Source organism: Kwoniella dendrophila, chromosome 5, assembly GCF_036810415.1.
Source record: "Kwoniella dendrophila CBS 6074 chromosome 5, complete sequence".
Lineage (NCBI taxonomy): Eukaryota > Fungi > Basidiomycota > Tremellomycetes > Tremellales > Cryptococcaceae > Kwoniella > Kwoniella dendrophila.
In genome coordinates this window covers 677953-696198 of record NC_089480.1, presented here as the reverse complement: position 1 = coordinate 696198, position 18246 = coordinate 677953, and the positions used below count along the sequence as shown (strand labels likewise).

Here is an 18246-nt window from a genome sequence, read left to right as displayed (position 1 = left end):
GACAGATGTATGTATACTCTCGCGCTTGCAGCACAAGCTGGTGAACATACTCCGCATGCAAAGGGGAATCTCCCGTCTATTATATGTGAAATCCTGCTGGAATCACACATATACACAGCCGGTAATCACGGTAAATTGCAATACGTTGATCGGTGCACTCCGTTTCAACAATCCGGCATCACCCACTTCCGTATCCGGCAGAGAAGGTCGCGGTCGAGTCATGTGATGCTTGTACAAGTATCAAGCAGAATTTGATGTATTTCTGATTGCCATTTGGTAGTTGATAAGATGGTCAGGCCATCAGGATGATATAGTTTGATATCAGTAATGATGAATAAATAGTGGTGGCAATGCCCATCAGTACAAGCGGTATATGGGGGCGGTCTCAGGATAGGAAGCAGAAGGGAGATAATGCCAAAATTAAGCGCACCGCACCAGCCGTCATTGGCCGTCATGAAATTCGGGCCGCAAATCTCTCTGTTTTCATAGATCACTTTTTCTTTTGTGCAGGAATTTGAGAGATTACTGAGAATACTTAACGCAATTCTCCAGCGGACCCAGTGCAGAAGTGGTATTTGCTCACCATCTCCACATGATTTCGAGCAGAAAGCTGTTAAATGAGCCTCAACGATATCGGTCACACCTTAACTATTTCTGTTACTTCTTGCCTGTTCTGGCTGTCTCGTTGTATGTATTGAAACTCTACACCGAAGGCGTCTTTGATCATCGTGACACAGTACGTTCAAGGCCTGTAGCTCTGTGGAAAATGGGGCTACATTTCGGTTGAAACTTATGGAATGCTTCACAGCAATTTCCAGCAGAAAACACGCATATGACTTCGTGGGAGTAACAGCCTGTGTTTGTGGCAAACACATGGCATACACATGGCAAGTATTGTCACAAGTTCATCCACAAAAAACACTTATGGCGGATATTTTACACAAGTAACCAGTGAAATGTGGCTTTATTTTCCACAGTGTAGTCATACATATCAGTCAGGCTTGGTCGCATGCATAGCTCCCCAAACGGCGCTGGGTATGCTCTTTCGGCTGACAAGTATTTCAAAGAACAGCATACATGATCAGCTATATTTGTGGAATAGAGTGCCAGTTTCTAGAAGAAATAAACTCGTGTGTCTTGAACTACCTTACATGTGCTTGACTATGAATGACATAATTCATGGTAACACCAAGCAAGTAGACGATGATTATTGTATGCATATTTCGATTACTGTAGCTGCGCTATCCTTTTTATTTGTTCATATTGATAATTATAAACCAAGTACCAAGACAGTCCTTGCAGGGGTATAAACTTGAATCCAGTTGGCTCGACCGTTCCATTCCATGGGTGTTGTAAAGTATCTGCCATTGAGATCGATCCTTTCGTGTCCCCCAAATTTCTTTTCATCACTGGACAAGATTACCTTGTACTCTCCGGGTGCATCAACACCGACACGATAATCAGCGAAAGATTGAGTGGGGTTGACTTCGGTATAAAGATACATATCAGCAACGAAATCCGGCAGTTGAGCTGCTTAGACTTGACAGCAGGAAAAGTATGGAAGAGGGATACACGAAAAAGTATACTCACAGTTGAAAATGAAGAGAAGACCTGCTCGTTCGAAAACGATTACTTTGTCGCTCTCGTTCTTGAGTGAGACGTATGCCTGTTGAGAACGATATCAGTTTTTCTCAATTCCAAGGTCGTGTATGAGAGCAGAAAACATACTTGAGGTGAGCTGAGCCACTTGTATTTATCTTCGAGCCAATTCATAGCTACATCGAACTCGTTCAAATACTTGTAACGCAAGAGTTGATCATCCACGAGGTTGAATTGTCGGCGGGCGTGAGCAAAGGAATTGCCGTTTCCTTCTCGAGGGAAGTCCATCCATCTATGGACGAAAGATAATTAAGTAAACGAGTACAAACGTACCGCTACATCAACTCACTCTGGATGACCAAATTCGTTACCTTCGAAGTTGAGATATGCTTCTCCACCCAAAGTGTGAACGATAAATCTATGCCCAGTCAGCGGTGTTCATAGTGTAGAAAACGTACCTGATCATTTTGTGTAAGGCAAGACCTCTATCAACAACCGGTGTTAAGGGTGAGAGATCAGACATGTATTCATCTGCGGGGGGGGAGTCAGCTGCGAGTTCGCCAGTAGACGAATACCGTACATACACATTTCTTTGTCCATGAGCCAGAACGCCAAAGTCTTATCTCCGACAAGTGCTTGATCATGACTTTCAGCGTATGAGACACTTTTCTCCAGGTGTCGACGATTTGTTAAAGTATGAACAACACTTCCCATATCCCACTGATCGTCAGATAACTCTTTGAGCATCTTGATCCACATATCGGGCACGGCCATAGAGAGTCGGTAATCAAATCCTACACCTCCTTCATAGACTGGACGACCGAGAGTCGGCATACCGGAAACATCTTCAGCGATTGTGATGACATTAGGATACACTTCATGAAGCATTTGGTTGGCCTAAGCAGACAGTCAGCTCGGCGTTCATGTCGGTGTAATCTTGACTTACCAGCATGAGATACACCATAGCTTCGAGATCGACTGAGTCACCAAAGTACTCGTGGTAGCCTCCAGAAAAGCCCGTGCCGATACCATGATGGGTGTACATCATACTGGTAACCCCATCAAATCGGAATCCATCGAACATGTATACATCCATCCAATATCGAAGGTTTGAAAGAAGGAACCGAAGTACTTCATGGTGGCCATAATTGAAGAGACGAGAATCCCAAAGTTCGTGTTTGCCTTTAGCGCCTCCGTGGAAGTACAAATGATCGGTTCCATCAAATTCGTTGATCCTATCCGAGGATTAGCGCAGTTTTGTATCCAACGCATGTGGATCTACATACCCATCCAAGATATTCTTACATGCGTGAGAATGGACGACATCAAGTAAGACAGTAAGACCCATCTCATGAGCCTTATCAATAAGCGATTTCAAGTCCTCGGGTGTTCCTGGAGAAAACGAGTCAGGATTTTGCTGTCAACATGTATAGACTTACCATATCGCGAAGATGCGGCAAAGAAATTTGTGACTTGATAACCGAAGGCTGAGGGTTGGCAGTATCAGTTGGATACCCCATGCAGTAGAAGAGTGTATCACTTACAAGCGTAGTAAGCATGTTCCATAACAGCCATCCTATGAGACTTGTCAGCTCTGCTTCACGAAGGTGTAACTCACATTTGGATGCAGTTATAACCGAGCTTTTTTATTCTCGGCAAGACATCCTCCTCGAATTCCTTGTATGTTGTGACTCGCATGTTAGGACTGGAAATACCAACTATATATGTGAGCTAAATTCAGCAGTCTTGGGAGCTTACCGTGTGCCTCGTAAATCTTCAAGCCTTCTGACGACCTATTAGAATGACCGTGCTTGAATTGGTAGATCTGTTCTTTTGGTGGGTTCCAGAATCTTCCTTCATAAATTGGGGATATGGAAAGATCTTGGGTTACACGAGATATCCAGGTTGGAATACGATCGATGGAGTCGCCTGAAGGTACTGTCATAGAGATTTTGATCATGGAATCGTGGGGAATGGCGCAGACTCCAGGTGATTTGGGCGGGACATAGCACTCCCATACCCCGTAAGATGATTTAGTCATTGGGTTGGCGGAATGCGACCAGCCGTCTGTTATGTCAGCTGAGTATCTTCTATATGCATGACTCACTAAATTCTCCAATCAATCGAGCTGCTGTAGCATTGGGCGCCCATTCTCGATACCTGACTCCTCCATTCTCGTCTACTTGAAGACCCATGGATTTGTAACCTTCGGAAAAATGAGCGAGACCTCCTTCGTGCTCTTCGATGTTGTCAAGTTGCTTTTTATATGCCGCATAACGCTTTCGAAGGGCGGGAGAGAAAGGTTCGAGCCTATACCACTAGTTAGTGAACAGACAACTTGAACAGCTTTATAGCGTACCAGGGATCAGAGAGCAGGACACCGGTACCTTTAATAACCGTTAGATCAGCGACCATACTGGTATAACAAATATAGGACGATCAACTGACCATCTGTGGGCATTTGAGCTTTATCGGTCATTTTCAATGTGGTATGTGGATGAGAAGATAAAGTAGAAAGGAGATGGAAATAAGAGGTATAAAAAAGTGATAAAAGAGGAATGTGGGATATGGAAGAGATAAAGATAAAGTTAGAGCGAAGGGTTCGGTGGTAGGGAGTAGTAACTACTGTAATGAACATGACGTCGCATACAAGTTGAATGATAGGAATATTTAATATATTATGTATTATTATTTTACTGTGGGGCGTGTGAATGTGGAGTCTCCATCATGCTGATACCGTCATCCCCACGTGATTGTTTAAGTATTTTATTTTAACCTACCACATAAAGCGCTTTTTTGTCTGTATCACCTCTTTTTATTGTCTTTATTTGGTTTCATCCAACTCCTGGTGCTCTGGTTCATCAATATTTGCCGCTGATTGCTGCTTATCGAGATTGAGTCATATACCTGTCCGAGATAGCTATAATCTACAACAACAAACGATATGCCCAACTATTATGACGAATTAGAAATCGAAGATTTCGCTTGGGATCCTGTAGCTCGACTCTTTCATTATCCTTGTCCTTGTGGTGACCGGTTTGAGATATCGAAAGGTCAACTGAGAGACGGTGAAGAAATTGCAATATGTCCCAGTTGCAGTCTTATCGTGAGAGTCATATATGATTACGTACGTGACAAATTTAACTCATTCAGACGTAACCAAGCTGATCACCTCTATAGCTCGATTGGGAAGATTATGTTACATCAGACGAAGAAGATGATGCCGAATCAGTCGATACTCCTCCTACCGAAACCAATCCCGAAGACGAACAGCCAGCCATTGAGACTACCATCAAAGCTGAAGAAGAAACAGAAGAATCACGAAGCAATGAGAAACGGGACATCACGGGGAAGAAAGCGGATCCTGATATTGAGCAGACTATAGCTGGACTTAGCATACAAGATCAAGATGCCGTTAAGGAGAATGAGAAGAAGCGGGGTTACAGTAAGAAATAGAAACATGCATATTACTGTATCGCCATCATTTCCCTCTCGAATCTTTTCTATTCTAGTTCTTCATCATTATTTCAATCGGCCTGAAAGCGGCTCTGTGGTTGTCGTTTGGCACGAATGGTCTTTTCGTCTTCCAGAAGATCGGAAGCCGAGCGATCTAGGACCCGTTTTGGTGGTGTCTCGAGCGATATAGTGTCGATCCCTTGTGTTATTGGTGAGGTTTGCTCCTCTTCGTCCTCTTCGGTAGAGATATTATCTTGCTTGCGACGTTTACCTTTGCGCGCAGCCTTCTTTGCCATTTTGAGTGCTTCTTCCCCTTCTCTTTGTAATCCTTCTTGCCGTGCATAGCAAGCCCTAATGATTTGACCCCATTCAAATTCGCCGTTACAGGTGGGGCAAAGGCCTCGATGTGGCATTACATGCGTAGATTTGCGAAGAAGACAGGTGGCTAAGCAGTCGAGATGGCCGATATATCGGCAGGAGGGGTGCAACGGGCAAATGGCAAACGACAAATGTTGCTACGATGTTAGCGGCGTTGAAATTAAAGTTAACGCACCGTATAATCCACTTTTCCATCACATTTGAGACATTTCGGTTGCTCGCCAGCTTTGACACGCTCTTCTAGCCTCTTCCATTTACCCCACACGCCATCGCTCCTTCGGAAATCGTTGTCTTCCACGTCTATCGGTCCATCTCTGCTTTGCACGCCCTGAGTACTTTGTCTCCGATGTCCTGTTGAACCAGACACTCCTCCAAGGTCGAGGATGCGAGTCAGTGTTGACGGCAGAGGCAGTGGTGTCCAGCCCTCATTTGTACTCTTCTTAGTTCGGCGTGAAGGTCCAGAACGGGGTCCAGTCTGCTCGATACCATCAAATAGATCGTACACTTCTTTGACGAAAAATCTCAAATGTAATGGGAGCCGATTGAAGGGTGGTACTGTCAAAAGAGCATGTGCAACTCTGATCGTAAGCAAATGAGGGGACATGGGTTTACTCACGCAAGTTTTCTCTCTATCAAATTCCGTTTGATATCCTTTTTGAAGATCGGTCCAGAGTCTTCTCCACTTTGAGGATCGTAGGTACGCAAATGTCTCGATAGTTCAGGCTTCTGCCATGCCCATTCAAACTAGTTGAAAGTCAACATCAAACAAGGAGCTAGGGAGATCACTCACTTGAAGAGCAGTAAGCTTGCTGGGAAAGCTGAGTCTGATCAGCTGATTTCTTTTGAATGGGTCACGTACCCATAAACAATCATCTGCATTTCCTGTATCGGTACATCAGCTTTGTCCTCGTGGCTTTCCGGTACTTACCCATGGACGATGTTTGGAAGTCTTCCATGCTCCTTGAGTCAGCTCACCATTGTGTTGACGTATTCGACGAGGAGGGTTAGGCGTAGATCCGACCTAGTGCAGGTGAGCTAAAGATGTATTGTCATAACACTTACATATGTCCTGTTGGAGTTGGCAGTGGCTTTCGAGCGAAGCAGATAGCACGCATAAAAGGGTGGGAATGAATGATTACCGTCAAGCAGAGTGGAAGTCGACTTTCGTGCTTCAGGTAGCTCCTGCTCTGACATGATGGTATAATCTAGACCAATATGCTTCAGGAATAAAAAGATTGAATACCGTATAAATCCTCTTTCGTTGCTACGAGTACAACGTCATTTGTCAACATCCGCGGCGCGGCGCGGGTATCAGCGGAAGCTAGCGATCACGTGTTTTACCATGCACAAACAAACGTAACGAACGTAACATAACGTGCATGTTTTTCGACATACCAACATGACACATCTATATATAGTGGATTGCTTGCTTTTGATCGATACTTATCGAGCAAGCGGGTGAAGCCACGGCAATGCTGTTTCATAGCGAGGAGGCTCTGCAGGACTTGTCAGCAGATGAAGCGCAGGAACTGAGGGATTTTCTGGAAAAGCGGAGGTGGTTCGAGGCAAAGCTGAAGGTATGTATCCTCGTATTTTATATGGAATGACCGCTCAACCGACGAGACTAGCTACTGGAAGATGTGGAGCCTGTTTACCCTTTCATCCACTGCACCTTAGAAGTAGCAGCGGCCTGCGATGACCATAGAACTCCGTTCATCAGGGCAGGAGAAAGCTCATCGTTATGGCGATTGCCTACCACTGATCAGGTCAAGCAATGGCAAAACGACCGAGACAGCTTAGAAGAAGAAGTTTTGAAGTTTGACGGAGGCGATCTCGGAAGAATCAAAGAGAAGACTCGAGGTAAGCTAACTCTTTCAAAATTGACGTCAAAGTTCCATATGGATAAAGCTGACCTATACTCAGCTGCTACCCTATTGCCCCTTACTCCACCCTCAACGCATCTAGTCTCGATTACTCTCGATCTGATTGTGTTAATAGATCGTCTTCTTAAACTTCTTCGACATCGAGGCGAGCTTTTAGAGATGGTGCTAACTCGTCTACACTGGGATGAAATACGCTGGGACGTGATGAAGGAGATACACCAGATACGTGGAGAAGTAGCAGAGTTAGTGAAAGACAAAGCGAGCTGGAAACCGTCAACTGGATTGCAAGAATCGAATTTACGGAAACCTCGTCGGTTGCGATCAGCCATGCAGCGTGAAGATGCTTTGGCACTTCACACGCCTCCCCGTACAGCCCACAACGTCGATGATCCCACTTCATCGCTGACATCTCCCAAACTTAGTACAGCCCAACCAGTATCGCCCAGCATCGGCTTTACCACCTCATCTCCTGGTCAATCCAAGTCCCCTCGTATGCAATCGACGCCGAAGAGGGCACTTTATATTCCACTGCTCCATTCTCAAGTAGTCAATCTCGGTATTCGGCACAAAAACCTTCTGGTAAATCAGGTCAAACGTAGCGGTACTCTACTGGACAAGATGATCGATTTGGCCGGACCGTTGAAAGGCCTCGGAGACAGCGATGGACCACCCGATAGTCAAGGAAAGCTACAAGGTAGTGCGGTTCCAGAAGAGATGCTGGATATCCAAGATGCAGTTGAAGAAACCGTAAAGAATCTGGGAGATCAGATCGCCTGGTGTAAGCGTTTGGAATCGCATTGGGAACTGTAGGTCATTCATCGCTCTGTTCAAAGGGAAGAAAGCTTATGATAAAGTTATAGGTCTGAAACACATTTCAACGCCTCAGTGGATACAATCCACCTTGCAAAGCAGCTACAAGAAACCCTGCAAGGGATCGTGCTTCAACCCATTACAAATGAATTACACAGCGACCTAAAGAAATCTTTGCAAGCTGCACGTACCTATTTACCGGAACCTATCGACCAGCATTTCCCAAGTCCTTCGCATCCTGCTTATCCTGATAACGACCGCCACAATGCAGAAGTCCTCATCGCCCTCACTTCAGCTCGGGACCAAGCTCGTAATGCTCTGCAGATCTGTCAACTCGGAGCGGATTGGTACGGAAAACTAGCTTTGGCTAAAGAAGCCATGACAGATTTGCGTCAGCAAGCGACAACGAATCTAGGAGCTTTAAAGCAAACCTTCAACTCATTGTCAGATTTAGATGCCAATTCTTCAAGTCTCAGCAACCTTGAGATCGCGATGCTATCTGACGGTTCTTGGTTGGATGACGTTGATAGTAAGCTTAGTGAGGCCCAAAAGCAGAAGGAGACAGGGCTGGTGGTTGCAACAAAATATTCGTTATCTATCCTCAAATTTCAGAATCTTCTTGCAAGTCCGCCGATCAATCTACAGTTTTCAATTACCGATGTCGATAACCTCATCCCTGAAAGCAAAGCAGTATTTGAAGAACTAGAAGACCGGTGCGGTAGAACTTGTGAACTTATCGAGGTGATCAAGATTAATCAAGCCGTATTCTCTCTGCTGTACCCGCTTGATGCTTCTATCAAAGTCAATGGAATAGATCTTCAACATCTAGAAGCGGACATTATCGCTGGGATCCGCCAATCCAGCTGGCCTTCATCTGACATGGTAGATGTGACACGGTTTTCCAATAAATTAGAAGAAATAGAAAGTGACATAGCGAAGAAAGTGACGCAAAAATTACCGCCATTATATTCCACGATAAACGAACCCCGATTCTCAGAGCTGCGAAAATCCCTACAAGAGTGGATAGACATGGTCGTGAATAAGGGAAATCACCTACACAAGATGATTGATCTCCTCAGGAGGGTGTATCGACAAACTCAGGCTGTTCACAAGGTGGATCAAGATAAAATTTCATGGCTTCGACGGTTAAGAGACATAAAGCAGAATGTTGATGGTCTCGAGGCTGATGCTTTATCTACACAGATTGAAAACATGGAGTTGGAGTATCAGACTTGGGAGTCTACTTTGGTAGAAAGAATCCCTTTTCTCGCAGATGTAGCGCAACAGGTCATGCCACTCACCGACACTTCTTCGACCTCAACAACCGGCGTGACTTCCACAGATTCGACACTAAACTATCATCCAAGTACCACCTCCCGTTTAAACGAAAGGATCATCGACGAAGTTTTTGATAGTGAATGTGTCGATAGAGTCGTCCGTAATCATATCAACGACATCGCCATGGAAATTGCTGCTCTCATAGCAGACTGTAAATGTTCTCACTTACGCAGCATTCACGAACAATGGAAAAATCGATGTCATACAGCTATGGAGCACCTTAATGGTATCATCTCTGAATATCGACATTTCCAATCCGAATCCATCCAGCGCATCACCGCTCTTGAAACTAGCTTGAACACCTGTCAACAATCTGCCAAGGCAACAGAAGCTATAGAGACAGCCGCTCGGGACCTGTCAAGGGCACTTAATTCTCCATTGATTGCGTACGAACGAGATAGTCAAGCTGCACTGGAAGTGCTTGAAAGAAGTGTAGAAGAAAGACCCCTAGCAACTACTAGTGACATCGATCCATCGTCATTGTCTGTGGATGCTGCGAGAAGTTCGGTCGTTTCCCTATTCTCGGACGTCGAAAATGTAAAACGAAAATTAGACACCTTAGTATGTAAGAGCACGAGTAAGCGAAAGGATGAGGTGCAAGATAAGTTGCCTAGTGGAGATGTGTTTGGTCCTCTACCTTCTCATGAACAAGCGGTCTTAGACGCCAGTGTCGATGCTTCAGACTGTAAACTGCAAGAGACAGTGGAACAAATCGACTTGCGAAGCAGCACCAGTCCATCGAACGAATACACAGACGGAACACCCCGCTCGCAAATTTTGCTAACTGTGGCTATACCAGAGGCAACTGCTACAACTTTGCAACTGCAGCGGGTCGAGACATTGCCTGATCACGAAGACACCGCTCATGCCATTGCAATCGACCGACAATCGGCCCCGCAAAATCGTCAACTTGCAGATTTCGACAGCTCTGTTAAACAGTGTGACGCCGCTTTTAGTGATCTGCTAGAAGCCATTGATGATGGTGACTTAGAACAGATTCAGTTGACCATGAATATCGCTACAAGCGTCCAACAGAATGTCATAAAGTCAAGTAATGATGCAGGAGAGGTGAAACAAGTAGCAATCGAAGTTGACAGGATTGTCCGAGCCTGGGATGATCTACGAGGTCTAGCAGAGGAGCGCATCCGCTCGGCTGAAGAAGCTGATTCTGACTCGAGATCGCCCAGCGTCATGAGCACCATTCCTGCCATCAACTCCAGCAGAGCTAGAACAATATCTCGGCTACCGCGTTTAACCAGCTCTATCCCTCGCCCTATCAATCGAGCCACATCAAACCCAAATACGGAGGTATCAACTTTGTCACCCACGCTGACAGCTATCCAATCATCCGGATCACGAATACGTGCTGCATCAGATACCCCTACCCGATATAGTCTTTCCAGTCGGAAGAACGGAAGCAGTGTTTACAACGATGGGACAAATATGACACCTTCCACCGATAGCAGCACTTGGCCTAGACAATCCTCCCTACCCCGACCGTCTCGATCGTCCTTATCAGGAAAGCTGAATGGAAGCACTCAGGTGGTACCGTCGCGAATGCGCAAGTCCCTCTCGAGGACCTGGAAGAAGCAATATGTGGCTGACACAAGGAGCACGCTCGATATTGCAGTAGGGCAAATAGTAAACAAGTTAGATGTGAGTATTCTGCGTTGTTGTTCAAGGCTGATTCCGCGTAGGTACATGTGCCAGTCCGTCCTGTCGGTTTGAACTCTGCAGACGAGTGGAAAGACCAGTCTGGACAATACTGGATAGGCGCGGAGGGTAGAGCCAAGTTATGCTTTTGTCGTATTTTGAGATCTAGAACCGTCATGGTACGAGTAGGAGGAGGCTGGGTGGAATTGTCCAAGTGAGTCAGATTAGAATGTCTGTTAGACTTTACTAATGCGATAGCCAGATTCTTATTAGATCATTTCGCTGAAGCTGTTGGGGCTTGGCAAAAACCATTCAACGGTTCTATATCTGTCGGCAGTCCATCGATCCGCCCTGCATTGTCTACTTCATCATCAAGTAGCTCCCTCTTGAATCCCAAATTACCCTTCCCCACCACATCTGCTTCACTCTCATATACAGGTAGACCATTGCCTCCGTCGCAGTCCAGCTCCTCACTTGCATCGATTGCCTCATCTAAATCAGATAGAACACCAATCAGCAGAGTTGTTGATTTACCAAATGTCCATCAAGATTACTTGTCTCCGGAGAAAGCCCCAAAAGCGAATACCAGCTACAAGCTCGTCTCTCGCCCTCATACACCCCAGCCTGCACAGAGCCTAAACCAGACCTCTCCCAGCGGTACGGGCAGCCCATTGTCCGCTTTCCAATTTATGCGAAGAGCATCAGAGAATCCGTCTGTCCGGGAAAAAGAGAAAGAAAGATTTCATGGGAAAAGGTCGATTCTAGGCAAGGAATCATCATCAACCGAAACAGAGTAAATAGAGGTTTTCTACAATTATGCATAGTAGTAAATTATTTGCGTATATGATTAATGACTACATTCAAAAGCCAAAAAGATTTCGTTCCTATACTACAGTTTGGTTTATTTTACATACAACTATTGATTTTCATTAATAGAAACTATTTCCCATTCCCGGTGTGACTAACCCGAATCCGGGTGCTAGTTGGTGACGTGGAGCAGCTGTATATTGCTCATGCAAATTGTTATATGGCAGAGCTGGCGGACCCATCTCGCCTATACCCGATTCGTATTTTCGTTTTCTGTTTTTGGTTTTTCCGGCACCGCGAGCTTTAGCAGCTGCAATGTCTTCCTTGAGTCGTCGATTGAGTAGTCGAAGCTGATGTAATTCGTATTGCCAAGATGTGCCCCGAGTGGTTTCAAGTTCCTCAAACAGGTTGGAGACGGGCGCATGTACTACAGGTCGAGCACGAGTCATGGCTTGAATGGAGTTGCCAGATATGGATGAGACAACGAGTTTGACTTGGATGACCAAACTAGTAGGCGGGATACCTGTGATAGAAGCCATATCATGACTGGAGTTTCGTGACGTTTCACTTTCACCGTTGCTGCTAGTCTCATCATCTCGACCTAAGGGAACATCTGGAATGGAGCGACGGGGAGCGTAGATGACGGTGATGACATCGACCTGATTGCCGGATTTGTGAACCAATTTGTGTTGGATAGAGACCGCACCGTTACGTGTATCGCCATGAAGAACTCGTCGGATGGCAGCAGATAAGGAGGAGACAGGGGCTGATGGATCTGCTTGAAGAAGTGCTGCTGGAGGGGGACCGTTATCGCCGCCAGGCAGTAAAGAGAAGAAACTTTGACCGATGAGATCATCGGAAGGTTGACCAAGAACTCCTTCTACACCTTGAGTGGTGTTCAGTATGAGACCTTGGAAAGAGATTTTACCCCAAAACTCTCTTTCTGCTAAGCCACCATATTTTGCGATCGAATCCCAAGGTAAAGCGGGAACAGCTCTAGCACGACCACTCAAAATAACGGCTTTTCTACCTTTTCCTGCTTCTACAACCAGTCGACCGACACTTTCAATCCAAATATAACCCGAAGTTTTTCGTCGGATCCGGAAGACTAAGTTGACGTGACGAGCTGATGACCCATCCGAGGGGGCATGTGTAGAATCTTTAAGTTCTCGCATAAGTGGTACGATATCAGATGGATGGGCGAATTCGGATATGTTCTTGTTAAGCAGTTCTTCAGGTTCGTATTCAAGAACTCTTCTTACAGAAGGTGAAACGTATTGGAAAAATCCCTTGAGGGATAAAGCATGGACGAAATCTGAAGAAGACTCAGCAATCGTCGACAAGGAGGATCATAGAACGACCTACCATCCGTATTATCCAAGACCATTTTCAGCCATTCCATCCGACCTGCTTCTTCTCCAGATCCACCACTTAGCGTGTTGACTCTTTGACCCATAATTTCCATCACTTCACCACTAAGGCCAGTGATGCCTCCAATTTCTCTAGCTGGTGGCCTCAATGGCTTCTCTGGTGGATTGGAGACGGTATAATTAACTTGATAACTTCCATCTCGCATGTTTCGCAATATAGCATTAGGTTGTTCCACGAGATCGACTTGGAAACCAACGTGATACACTATATCCGTACCTTCCCAAGGAATCGGAACGACTGTGACCAAATTGATAAACGGTACTCCGCCTCGGCGATAGTTGATGAGAGACGCTTGACATTCTTTACCAGCATTTAACATCCTCTTCAGATGAGCTACAGCGGTATTATCTGTATACTTTCGCTTAGATCCCTTGACAACTTCGCCATCAGGAGCTGTAGCAAGGTGTCAGCGAGTGATACGAGATAAGAACGCATAGACGTACCCTGCAGGAATCGACAATTTCGACCAAGGATCTGAGAAAGGTCATAGCCAGTCAACTGACTGAAACTGGGTGAGGCGTATACAATAGGTGAATCGTATCGACGTATATCCTGTCGATATAGTCAGCATCGGTAAGTCAAGTTGTGCTAATCTACTTACGACGACTAGGAATGAGCAACTCAAATCTACCGGTCCGAGGACAGTACTAGGATCGCGTCTAGCAGCTACTCGAGCGAGAACACCGACCATGTCGAAACCAGTCGTTGAATATAATCCTGGGCCATCTGCAAGTTGAGGGGGCATAGGTCCAGTGAGAAGAGACTGCGTGTTTGAAGGCGGTGCATATGGTGCAGTTGACGAGGAAGCGATGTTGACGGTACTGGCAGAATTGTGTGGTGCTGATGCAGAGGGGACATTGTCATAATTGGCGAATGCTGCTTGGGGGAATGCTGGCTGCTGTGGAAGAATGGCAGAGGTCGGCATAGAGCCAGACGAGGTGGACGACTGTGGATAAGATGTACGCGGACTGGGCATTTGGCCTTGATTCTGAACGTTGGTATTGATTGGAGCAGTCATTTGCATCCGAGGAGTTCGATGAGACTGGTCACGAGCAGGAGCATTTCGAGAGGCTAAGATATTGGGACTGGGATTTGGATTGACATAAAACATGGCACTGTTAAGATGGTTGTTGTTTTGATGATTTTGGGTGTTATCGTTCTTAGTCTGTTGTTCGTGATTCCACTGCTCCCACCCTCCATTATCATTTCCATAACTCATGTTCTGCATATTTCCGTTGTTATCGCAATACTGCTGCTGATTATCTGTTGCCGTATGAGTGATGCCGAACGCATTGGAGAAGATAGTTCCAGGTGTAAGTTGTCCGACATCTGATCCAAACAGATTGGCGCCGGTGAAGCCACTCCATGCCTCACCACCTGGTGGAAATGTTGGTGCACCTCCAACTTGATTGGTAAGGAAAGAAGGCACTTGAAATCGAATATCACGAGAGAATGCTGAAGGGTCGAGAGAAAGTCCGTTATCTTGGGTTTCTGATGGTTTGGTAGCTGGTGATTTGCCCTTGCCAACAATGGCTTTCCCGGGAGGCGATTGGGGGTTAGGCGGTGTTTGAGAAGGGACATGATAGGTAGGTATTTGTGGTTGGGAGGATGCCGAACTCGTGCTGTATTGTCGATTAGGATTTTGATGTGAAGAGGCTGTTGATGATGTTGAGCCTCTAGGTAGTGGCTGCTGGAAATTTATCGAAGAAGGAGATGGGCGTGACATGGATATGCCGTGAGCAAAGTTACTATACTGGTCGTCCTGCGAAGGCATCCTATGTTGATAACTCTGGGCGGGTTGATTGTTGACAGGTGGAGTTTGAAAATTCATGAAATTGGCCCAATCTAGCGGTGACTGAGCGTTCTGTGGTGCTTGCTGATTGCGTGGTATGTTGGAAGAGCTAGCAGAGCTGGATGGTTGTCCATTGTTGTTTTCTGTATGGTTATGTATAGGTGCCGGTGCTGGTCTTTGAGTGTTGGTAGACATGGTGTAGGGTGGACAGTGTTTGTATGGGTTTTTTCTACCTCTAATTTCTAATGAATTAATATGCCGCTTAAAGGCAGAAGTCTGTCAATTGCGGTACTTTGTGTTGTGCTGTTGATGCTTTGATCTTTCGATTAGCTGTGTTGCATGTGTCAATGCTATATGTTAATAAGTCCTCAAAAGCAGTTGAAAGAAGAGGCGAAATTAAGAAGTGAGAAAAAGTAAAAAGTCGATGAAGAAAGGTGACAATCGTGGAGTAGGAGGAATTAACATACAAAGTATTTACTGGAGTACGTCGTTACTAGTTTGATTTGATTTACGACTAACCACTCTGGCTATAACCCATACACGAGATGGTATCTTATAATATGGTACAACAGTAAGCACAGGGTAAGATTAAAGGATGCTTCCTTTTACTCTTTTACTCGGGCATCAGTCTCTTTTCAGGGCGCATATTCAATTTCCTATTTTTTCATCTTTTGCAACTTGTTCGCTTTGGTGAGAGGGGAGCTCGAAGAATCATGTCCTCTCACCATGCATGACGATTGTGAGACTTGCATTACGCTGAGATACATATTATCAAGCTTGTTTCATGCAAGATCCCCTTTCAGAATGGGATAAATGGAATGCATGTTGAACGAAATTTTCGCACGAATGGGATTTTATCTTACTGTAGCAATACTACTGAATGTCGACCTGTTGGTAGTAACCAGTTATACTCTCTTGACGCAAAAAATACAACCAATCGCCGGAAACCGTGTCTTGGAATGTTGAATGTTTTTAATTTAGTTTAGTGCAGGTCTCACGTAAATGTGCTGATCAACCTCATCCTCCTGTAAGCAGCTTTGTATCGACTTCCCTCTGACTTGACGCCTGAGCCACGTGGTTTATAAGCAATTCCCGATGCCGAGTATGACGTCCATCAGTGTCTCATAATCGTAGACACCGGCGATCGATCGTGTAATTTATCAGGAGACGCTTTGAATCTGAATCAAATGACAGCAAAGTCTTTCACATATATAGTTTAGAACATCCTGTACTGTCAGTGCGTCAGACAAAGGCTCTCTGGTAGCTAGGAGTTCTGGCCAATGCGCTTGATTGGGACCATACAATAGTGGCGTTCTACCGGTCCCGGATGTTTACATACTTGTCGAAGCAAAATGTTGTTACAGCAGATCTAACACATGCATAAACAACTGTAAATCCCTATCTTTAGCTACATGATTTTATCAATTTCGTCAATTTCATTAATTTCATCATCCCGAACGCCTAAGATTCTTCGGCGGCTGGCCACATGTAGAAAACAGCTAGCGACCGGTATGGCCTCCACCCCTGCGTCAGATCCTCCATTTCCTTCGGCGTGAGATACATTCCACCCCTAGCAGAAGCGAGGAAAATTAGCGATACTGGGTTGGGCACAGGAGGATTGTCACTTACTTGACCTTCTTGCCAGCTAGTCTAGCTTTCAGCACATCCAATGTGAGACCATCCGGTAGTGGTACCGCTATATTGGGATTCCAATCAGGATTCCCGCTTAGCGGTTCAAGCATAGACTGTGGCGTAGGTGTAGGAAGGGTACCCGAAGGGATTCGAGCTGTTTCAGATGGCAGTATTGGCGAGTTCGGTGTTGGAGGTATCTTGACTGTTTGCGCAGAGTCGTCCGGTGTTACTAACGCAGCTGGATGCGAGGACGATGTAGGTGTGGATGGCGTCGGAGGGAATATATCGGATGTCTTCTGCTCTGGAGTCGACTCTCGTACAACCGTGTCCAGATCAGTTTGGATTGTTTCTACCACCTTAGCTTTTCCTTTTCCCTTCTTTGACGTAAGAACAGTTTTCTTCAGTAGGGCTCCATGAGCTGATAGAGCCCACCTCAACAAGCCCTTCTGTACTCCCAGATCCCCAACAGCTAAAACATCTGGACGTCTTAACGAGAACATCAAGAACATATCGACCGTCCATTGACCGATACCTCGTACTGCTATCAAAGCTTTTGAGATCTCTTCATCTGTACCGTAATGCAATAACTCGTTCGATAATTGACCAGAGGTAAAATGCTGAGCGAGTGATATCACTATTAGGCAGTTCAGTACAAATTTATGCGATGTAGTGCACGGATTCATGGAACTTGCCGTATTCTGCCTTTCTCGTACTCAGCCCAACAGATTTCAACCTCATCACATCCTCTTTTTCTACCACTTCGGGTGAAGGAAATCCATCTTTCGACTCTGGATCAAACCCATACAAAGCTCTAAATCTGTTATTTATAGCCCTAGCAGCTAGCCAAGATACTTGTTGACCAATGATCGAAGTTACCAGTGTTCGGAAAGGGTCGATAGCTTCAAGGTGTACAAACGGTCGACATGGTAAGTGTTCAAAGAACAAAGTAAACCGCGGATCTACCTTGGATAGATGAGTTATGGCATCTCTCAGAGAGAAGGATAAAGTGGGCGGTAGTAGCTCCCTTGAAAGAACAGGTTTGAGAATGCTTGAAGTCGGTGAGGTAGGATTATTCACAAGTTGAGTCGTTCGTTGTCTCTTCTTGGGAGGTGGCGAATCTTTTGTCGTCATAGTGACAACAGTCCGAGAAAGTGGATTATTTTGGGCAGTGACAGAAGCCACAGCAGCTCTAGTCCGGGGAGGCATCTCTTAGTATAGCTCAGCGTTTATAGTTGATACCACGATAGACTGGTAATGATGGACCAAATGTTAAGCTAGAGTCGTTAATATGTTATTTTGACAAATTCACCTGGTCGTTTCAAGTGGAGTGAATTACGTATGTTTGTGGAGAAGCGGAGATCATATCATCTCCCCTTTGGGCCACGTGTCAATCACTTTATGCTATTTCCGGTAGAAGCCGTTAATGGAAAGGCTTGATAGGTAGTGCTGTTTGGTGTGTATTAACAC

The 18246-nt window shown here is 45.4% G+C and overlaps 6 protein-coding genes across 6 annotated transcripts; 2 read left to right on the top strand and 4 right to left on the bottom strand.

The window, feature by feature from the left end:
• Positions 1-1270: 1270 nt before the first annotated feature.
• L201_004100 (1,4-alpha-glucan-branching enzyme) lies at positions 1271-4078 on the bottom strand (the record flags this gene model as incomplete). Its single annotated transcript, XM_066219848.1, has 14 exons — positions 1271-1485; positions 1591-1666; positions 1729-1891; positions 1949-2017; positions 2121-2130; positions 2184-2496; positions 2546-2834; positions 2886-2991; positions 3039-3086; positions 3144-3175; positions 3218-3317; positions 3707-3909; positions 3959-3986; positions 4048-4078. The coding sequence occupies 14 exons, from the start codon at positions 4076-4078 to the stop codon at positions 1271-1273; spliced, it is 1683 nt and encodes a 560-aa protein (XP_066075945.1).
• Positions 4079-4543: 465 nt separating this feature from the next.
• L201_004099 (uncharacterized protein) lies at positions 4544-5055 on the top strand (the record flags this gene model as incomplete). Its single annotated transcript, XM_066219847.1, has 2 exons — positions 4544-4726; positions 4780-5055. The coding sequence occupies 2 exons, from the start codon at positions 4544-4546 to the stop codon at positions 5053-5055; spliced, it is 459 nt and encodes a 152-aa protein (XP_066075944.1).
• Positions 5056-6045: 990 nt separating this feature from the next.
• On the bottom strand, positions 6046-6627 carry L201_004098 (uncharacterized protein; the record flags this gene model as incomplete). The annotated part of the gene is made up of 5 exons (XM_066219846.1): positions 6046-6177; positions 6224-6242; positions 6293-6315; positions 6362-6382; positions 6496-6627. 5 exons carry the CDS (start codon positions 6625-6627, stop codon positions 6046-6048), a joined length of 327 nt encoding a protein of 108 aa, XP_066075943.1.
• Positions 6628-6905: 278 nt separating this feature from the next.
• On the top strand, positions 6906-11914 carry L201_004097 (uncharacterized protein; the record flags this gene model as incomplete). The annotated part of the gene is made up of 6 exons (XM_066219845.1): positions 6906-7010; positions 7062-7293; positions 7357-8122; positions 8177-11105; positions 11162-11331; positions 11380-11914. 6 exons carry the CDS (start codon positions 6906-6908, stop codon positions 11912-11914), a joined length of 4737 nt encoding a protein of 1578 aa, XP_066075942.1.
• A 132-nt stretch (positions 11915-12046) lies between these two features.
• L201_004096 (uncharacterized protein) lies at positions 12047-15342 on the bottom strand (the record flags this gene model as incomplete). The annotated part of the gene is made up of 4 exons (XM_066219844.1): positions 12047-13239; positions 13290-13748; positions 13799-13907; positions 13957-15342. The coding sequence occupies 4 exons, from the start codon at positions 15340-15342 to the stop codon at positions 12047-12049; spliced, it is 3147 nt and encodes a 1048-aa protein (XP_066075941.1).
• A 1266-nt stretch (positions 15343-16608) lies between these two features.
• L201_004095 (uncharacterized protein) lies at positions 16609-17985 on the bottom strand (the record flags this gene model as incomplete). Its single annotated transcript, XM_066219843.1, has 3 exons — positions 16609-16717; positions 16777-17413; positions 17472-17985. 3 exons carry the CDS (start codon positions 17983-17985, stop codon positions 16609-16611), a joined length of 1260 nt encoding a protein of 419 aa, XP_066075940.1.
• Between the last annotated feature and the right edge of the window lie 261 nt (positions 17986-18246).